General features: G+C 35.9%; 1 protein-coding gene across 5 annotated transcripts in view; it reads right to left on the bottom strand.

Annotated features, from left to right (window-relative positions):
- Positions 1-8352, bottom strand: part of LRCH2 (leucine rich repeats and calponin homology domain containing 2) — a 118526-nt gene that overhangs the window by 16511 nt on the left and 93663 nt on the right. For all 5 annotated transcript variants that reach the window (XM_032250764.1, XM_032250765.1, XM_032250766.1 and 2 more), the window contains 4 exons: positions 7851-7908; positions 6981-7093; positions 6662-6799; positions 6429-6506 (listed from right to left, as the gene is read on the bottom strand). In XM_032250764.1, the coding sequence (XP_032106655.1) occupies positions 6429-6506; positions 6662-6799; positions 6981-7093; positions 7851-7908 (387 nt within the window). The remainder of the gene's footprint in view (positions 1-6428; positions 6507-6661; positions 6800-6980; positions 7094-7850; positions 7909-8352) is intronic.

Genomic DNA, 8352 nt, shown 5'->3' with positions numbered 1-8352 from the left:
TAAAGGGCAAAACAGCCAGCTAGCACCAAAATGGCAGTATCAAATTCGCACATAACAATATTAACCCTAAATGTAAATGGACTAAATGCCCCAATCAAAAGACACAGACTGGCAAATTGGATAAAAAGCCAAAATCCATCGGTGTGCTGTATCCAGGAAACCCATCTCACATGCAAGGATACACAAAGGCTCAAAATAAAGGGATGGAGGAAGATTTACCAAGCAAATGGAGAGCAAAAAAAAGCAGGAGTTGCAATTCTCATCTCTGATAAATTAGACTTTAAAGCAACAAAGATCATAAGAGACAAAGAGGGACATTACATAATGGTAAAAGGATCAATGCAACAAGAAGAGCTAACGATCCTAAATATATATGCACCCAATACAGGAGCACCCAGATACATAAGGCAAGTTCTTAATGACTTACAAAGAGACTTAGACTCCCACACAATAATAGTGGGAGACTTTAACACCCCATTGTCAACATTAGACAGATCAACCAGACAGAAAATTAACAAGGATATCCAGGACTTGAACTCAGACCTGGACCAAGCAAACCTAATAGACATTTACAGAACTCTCCACCCCAAAGCCACAGAATATACATTCTTCTCAGCACCACATCACACCTACTCTAAAATTGACCACATAATTGGGAGTAAATCACTCCTCAGCAAATACAAAAGAACGGAAATCGTAACAAACAGATTCTCAGACCACAGTGCAATCAAGTTAGAACTCAGAATTCAAAAACTAACTCAGAACCGCACAGCTTCATGGAAACTGAACAACTTGCTCTTGAATGTTGACTGGATAAACAATGAAATGAAGGCAGAAATAAAGATGTTCTTCAAAACCAACGAGAATGAAGACACAACATACCAGAATCTCTGGGACACATTTAAAGCAGTCTCTAGAGGAAAATATATAGCAATAAGTGCCCACATGAGAAGCAAGGAGAGATAAAAAATTGACACCCTATCGTCAAAACTGAAAGAGCTAGAGGAGCAAGATCAAAAAACCTCAAAGTCTAGCAGAAGACAAGAAATAGCTAAGATCAGAGCAGAACTGAAGGAGATAGAGACACAAAAAACCCTTCAAAAAATCAATAAATCCAGGAGCTGGTTTTTTGAAAAGATCAACAAAATAGACAGACCACTAGCCAGATTAATAAAAAAGAAAAGAGAGAATAACCAAATTGATGCAATAAAAAACGATAAAGGGGATATCACCACAGATTCCACAGAAATTCAAACCATCATCAGAGATTATTACAAACAACTCTATGCACACAAACTAATAAACCTGGAAGAAATGGATAAATTCCTGGACACTTGCCTCCTGCCAAGCCTAAACCAGGAAGAAGCCGAAACCCTGAACAGACCCATAACAAGGTCTGAAGTTGAGGCAGCAATTAAGAGCTTACCACCCAAAAAAAGCCCGGGTCCAGATGGGTTCACAGCTGAATTCTACCAGACATACAAAGAGGAGCTGGTACCATTTCTTCTGAAACTATTCCAAACAATACAAAAAGAGGGAATTCTTCCCAAATCATTTTATGAGACCAACATCATCCTGATTCCAAAACCTGGCAGAGACTCAACAAGAAAAGAAAACTACAGGCCAATATCCATGATGAACATAGATGCAAAAATCTTCAATAAAATACTGACAAGCCGATTGCAACAGCACATCAAAAAGCTTATCCACGATGATCAAGTAGGCTTCATCCCGGGGATGCAAGGCTGGTTCAACATACGCAAGTCTATAAACGTAATTCACCACATAAACAGAACCAAAGACAAAAACCACATGATTATCTCAATTGATGCAGAGAAGGCCTTTGACAAAATTCAACAGCCCTTTATGCTAAAAACACTCAATAAGCTAGGTATCAATGGAACGTATCTCAAAATAATAAAAGCTATTTATGACAAACCAACAGCCAATATCATACTGAATGGGCAAAAACTGGAAGCATTCCCCTTGAAATGTGGCACCAGACAAGGATGCCCGCTCTCACCACTACTTTTAAGTCTCGTATTACAAGTTCTTGCCAGAGCAATCAGGCAAGAAAAAGAAATAAAGGACATTCAAATAGGAAAGGAGGAAGTCAAATTGTCTCTATTTGCAGACGACATGATTGTATATCTAGAAGACCCCATCGTCTCAGCCCCAAACCTACTGAAACTGATAAGCAAGTTCAGCAAAGTCTCAGGATACAAAATCAATGTACAAAAATCACATGCATTCCTATACACCAGTAACAGACTTAAACAGAGCCAAATCAAGAACAAACTTCCATTCACAATTGCCACAAAGAGAATAAAATACCTAGGAATACAACTAACAAGGAATGTAAAGGACCTCTTCAAGGAGAACTACAAGCCACTGCTCAACGAAATAAGAGAGGACACAAACAGATGGAGAAACATTCCATGTTCATGGTTAGGAAGAATCAATATCGTGAAAATGGCCATACTGCCCAAAGTAATTTACAGATTCAATGCTATCCCCATCAAGCTACCAATGACCTTTTTTGCAGAACTGGAAAAAACCACCTTAAACTTCATATGGAACCAAAAGAGAGCCCGCATAGCTAAGTCAATTCTAAGCAAAAAGAACAAAGCGGGGGGCATCACACTACCAGACTTCAAACTATACTACAAGGCTACAGTAATCAAAACAGCATGGTACTGGTACCAAAACAGAGATAGAGACCAATGGAACAGAACAGAGGTCTCGGAGGCAACACAACCTTTCTACAACCATCTGATCTTTGACAAACCAGACAAAAACAAGCAATGGGGAAAGGATTCCCTGTTCAATAAATGGTGTTGGGAAAGCTGGCTAGCCATGTGCAGAAAGCAGAAACTGGACCCCTTCCTGACACCTTACACTAAAATTAACTCCAGATGGATTAAAGACTTAAACATAAGACCTAACACCATAAAAACCCTAGAAGAAAATCTAGGCAAAACCATTCAGGACGTAGGTGTAGGCAAGGACTTCATGACCAAAACACCAAAAGCATTGACAACAAAAGCCAAAATAGACAAATGGGACCTAATCAAACTCCACAGCTTCTGCACAGCAAAAGAAACAATCATTAGAGTGAATCGGCAACCAACAGATTGGGAAAAAATTTTTGCAGTTTACCCATCTGACAAAGGGCTGATATCCAAAATTTACAAAGAACTAAAGCAGATTTACAAGAAAAAAACTAACAAGCCCATTCAAAAGTGGGCAAAGGATATGAACAGACACTTCTCAAAAGAAGACATACGCGAGGCCTACAAACATATGAAAAAATGCTCATCATCACTGGTCATCAGAGAAATGCAAATCAAAACTACACTGAGATACCATCTCACGCCGGTTAGAATGGCGATCATTAAAAAATCTGGAGACAACAGATGCTGGAGAGGATGTGGAGAAATAGGAACACTTTTGCACTGTTGGTGGGAGTGTAAATTAGTTCAACCATTGTGGAAGACAGTGTGGTGATTCCTCAAGGACCTAGAAATAGAAATTCCATTTGACCCAGCAATCCCATTTCTGGGTATATATCCAAAGGATTACAAATCATTCTACTATAAGGACACGTGTACACGAATGTTCATTGCAGCACAGTTTACAATAGCAAAGACCTGGAACCAACCCAAATGCCCATCGATGATAGACTGGATAGGGAAAATGTGGCACATATACACCATGGAATATTATGCAGCCATCAAAAACGATGAGTTTGGGTCCTTTGTAGGGACATGGATGAACCTGGAAACCATCATTCTCAGCAAACTGACAGAAGAGCAGAAGATCAAACACCGCATGTTCTCACTCATAGGCGGGTGTTGAACAATGAGAACACATGGACACAGGGAGGGGAGCACTACACACTGGGGTCAGTTGGGGGGAAATAGGGGAGAGACGGTGGGGGGTGGGAAGCTGGGGAGAGATAGCGAGGGGAGAAATGCCAGATGTAGGTGATGGGGAGGAAGGCAGCAAATCACACTGCCACGTGTGTTCCTATGCAACAATTTTGCATGTTCTTCACATGTACCCCAAAACCTAAAATGCAATAAAATAAATAAATGGGAAAAAAAAAAGAAGTAAACACAGGAGAAAATCTTTGTGGCCTTGGGTTATGTAAAGATTTCCTAGCTTTGAAAAAAAAAGCACAACCCATTTTAAAAAATAAATTGTACTTCAAAAACTTTGAAGCTCCTGCTCTTTGAAAGACACTCTAAGGACAATGAAAAGACAAACCAAAGATTTGGATGCAATATTTATAAATCACAGATCTGGTAAAGGACTTCATCCATAATTTATAAAGAAATCTGAAACACAATCATAGGAAAATAAATAACCAAATACAAAATAGACAATAGATTAGAATATGTACTTCAAAAAAGAAGATATACAGATAACAAATAAGCCCTTGAAAAGGTGATCAGCATCTTTAGTCTTTAGGAAAATTCAAATTAAGACTGCATTGGCAAGTTGGTACATATGTATCACAGTGACTAAAATTTTTAAATGCTGATCATACTGAATGTTAGTGAGGATGTGGAGCTACTGGAACTCTCACATACTGCTGACAGGAATGTAAAATGGTACAACCACTTTGGAAGAATTTTGTATTTTCTTTAAAATGTTAAGCATGCACCTACCATATGTTCCAGTAATTCCACTTTAGGTATTTACCAAAAATTAAAGAATGCATAAATCCATACAAAGACTTGTATACAAATGTTCATAGCAGCTTTATTTGTAGTAGGCCCTAAAACTGGAAACAACCCAAATGGCCATCAGCAGGTCAAGGGGTCAACAAAGTGTGATATATCCATACAATTAAATACTATCTAGAAATAAACAGCAATGGTCTATTCATATATGCAACAACACTGATGAGTCTTAATTATACTGAGTGAAAGAACATAGAAAAATATCATAGATATTGCATCATTCCAATTACATAAAACTCTAGAAAGTGCAAACTAATCTGCAGTGACAGGAAACAGATTAGTGGTTGCCGGAGAGGGAAGGATTACAAAGACCCATGAGGAAACTTTTGGCAGCAGTAGACATGTTCATTATTTTGACTGTGGTGATGATTTCATGGTGTATGCATATGTCAAAACCGATCAAATTGTACACTTTACTTATATGCACTACATTGTGTGTTAAAAATTAGAAAACATCCTAAAACAGAAAATTCAGTTGAAAATGATTATATATTACCATTTCTGAGCTCAGAGAAAAACACTGAAGCTAAAAATAAAACTCTTAAAACAAAAGTGGCATAAAATTAGGGAGGTAGTGAATGCTTGTAATTCCAGTTATTCATGAAGTGGAAGTGGAAGGACTGCTGGAGCTCAGGAGTTCCAGTCCAGCCTGGGTAACACAGTGAGACTCCATCTCTAAAAAAAAAAGGTTTCTTTAATTTTAAAAAAGAAAAAATGACAAAACAGGAAAATTTAGATAATATAATGGCTGGAAAAAACGTTGCTAAGTTTGCTATTTACCCACAGAAAGATTGAGAGTAGAAAAAAGAAACAACAAACATTTTTAAGAATTAAAATTTTAAAACATCACATCAAGTATAGTGAAGAGGTAGAGAACATTATGTAATTTCCAAATTACATAGTAATTCATTAATTTTCTACACATTAAATTATATTTACTTGAGGAAAGAGGTTAAAGTGGTATCTGTAGACGAGATTATTAAGACACTGTTCAAAAGACGGCTTAACAAGCACAACTTAATTGTGCTCTGATAACAATGTCATTTCTCTCCATAGTCATTCATGTTGAGGTTAGGTTTATAACGCTTTACAAAGAAGCAGTATTGTGATTATACATGTTCTTTATATATTCACAATACTGCTTTAATAATTGTATAGTATTGTAGTTATTACATGAAACGTAAGCCAATTCCTACAAATTTCAAAGCTTGTCCAATACAGATATTATCATAATATGCTGCTATAATTTCCAATTTTGCATTTTAAATGAAGTTTAAAAGGCTGTTCACACTGAATTCAAATCTTCCAATCAGAGTCTATCCAATGACTTACAAAGGAGTCCAAATGTTCACCAGCAAAAAAAAAAAAAAAAAAAAAAGATAAAAAGATAGTAGCAATGACATCACAACCAAGTTCTAAATATGGCCACTGAGTTATATGTGGTCAGTGATGCGCATGATTTTCCATATTTGTAGCTATTTTGTAAGTTACTTTAAAGGCAGCTTAAAAACATTAATTAGATAACTGCTACAGTTAAAGCTGGAGCTTAGGAGAAGGTACCAAGAGAAGGCATTCATTTTCATGTTCAGAAAGCGTTGTTCGTTGCTCTAAGAAGAGCCCCAGTTTGCATATAATAAATTCATATTTAAGTGACTACTTTGTTAGATAAACAACAATTACCTGTGAGACACCCAACTTTTTACAAGCATCAAGGAAATTTTCTACATTTCTTCGACATTTTGCCATGCTCAGTTTGGGCTGTAAAATAAGAGGGAAAACATGTACCTTTAGGCATTTTTTTATAGAACTTAATCAAAACTGAAAGCTAAGTTCACTGAGGTATATTATTAAAAGACAATTTTAAGAAGCTATATATTCCTTTAGAGAGCTAACAAACTGCAAACAAAACTTACCACTGCTGGTGATGGTACATGAATACTAGCAACAGAACGTGGCCTTATATGATTGGCTAAATGGCAAAGAACAACCCCATCCATCAGTGCAGCTCCAATGTCATCAGGCAAAATTACTTTTAACCTGGATTCAAGATTCTATAGAGAAACAGGTGTAAATCAGATATTCTATCTAAATATACATGTTACGTTTATATTACTAATTGTTGTATAATCCAAACATTTTAAGGAGTAGTGAAAATAAAATCCATACACCTTATTAATTTTGCAAGTTAAACCCATTTCCATAAAGCAGATCAGACAGGTCAATCTGACTTACATTTCGAAGTTGTCGTATTTGCTCTCGCTCTTCCCGTAAATGTTCCATCTTTCTTCTCATTGTAAATCCCGGATCTGCTGCCCCATATTCTTGGCGAGATGAACGGCTAAAAGCTATAAAAACAGAAATTTCCTAACTTGTTACAAAGTTAATGGGAAAGAGCAACTATTGATGAGGAAAGAGGCAAGATAAAAAGAATCAATACAAAATTACATAAAACACTATTACTCACTAATACATTCAAAATATTTTTAGAGAATATATTTGAGCTCAATTATCTGCATACTTGAAAGCAACAGGGAAGATAAGTGTAATGATTTCTACCACCTATACATGTTCTTATTCAAACATACATTATTAGAAACTTATGACCCAGGTTAAAAATGATTACTGAACATACGTCAGCCCTCTATCTTTTAAAAAAGAAAATTATTCTTGAAGGTCAATACAGTTATTCAGGAATAAAAACTATAATTCAATACCTTGCCAAGTAACATGGATCCATTTTCTTTTGGGCTTGCCAAATGCGAAAAGATCCCTTTATAAAAACCACAATATAATGGAGTGCTATAATTTCAAACAGTGTTTGGTCTGCTGGCAGAGTGGTCATTCTAATAGCAGTCACAGTAGAGTAGAAATAAGACTGCAGTATATCTAAGGCAAAAAGCTGAGGTTTCAGGAGCTTGAAGGTAAAGAGGAAGAAAGAAATGGGAATGGGAATTGGAAAGACAAATAAGGTTAAGAGAAAATTGCTTTTAGGAGAGGGGAAAGAATCTATGTGTACTTAAAACTATGGAATCAATCCCATTTAAGCTGGGAAACTAGTTTCAAATATAACTAATAAATTTTATTTACAGAATATATATTTACCTGATCTTGGCTTCAAGCCAAAGGGACTGTGTGAAAAAGCATCAGTTCTGTCATATTCCTAAAAAAAATTAAAACATTAAAAATAAATAATAAGACTTCTTTTCTTTCAAAATAATCAAGGTGCTTATTCATATTCATTTCAATTTGGGGAAATACTTATTTTTCCTATGATCAGTGAAAAGTAACTTGCATTTCAATTCAAGTTGATACATTTCACTTTCAAGAGGTAATTAATATTTGCTAGTTGAGTTAACTATATAGGCTTTAAATGCTTTCCTCTCATAGCAGAAAGAAAATGAAAATCATTAGTGAAGCGTATAAAAAAGATCATACTTTTTGAAAGAGCCAGATTGAAGTTTCCCAAAAAAATGAAGTAAGCTTTTGTGAAAAGATAAGTGAGTTTAGTATTTACTCAGTATCTACTATGGCCTTAAAACCTAACAGTAGATAATCTAAAGCCAAATATATCTGTACAGGGACTGCAGAATGATAGATGATAAAT

This window comes from Sapajus apella, unplaced genomic scaffold, assembly GCF_009761245.1.
Source record: "Sapajus apella isolate SASKATOON/1434 unplaced genomic scaffold, GSC_monkey_1.0 scaffold73, whole genome shotgun sequence".
Classification (NCBI taxonomy): domain Eukaryota; kingdom Metazoa; phylum Chordata; class Mammalia; order Primates; family Cebidae; genus Sapajus; species Sapajus apella.
Note: the sequence above shows the minus strand (reverse complement) of the source record. Positions and strands in the feature narration are given on the sequence as shown.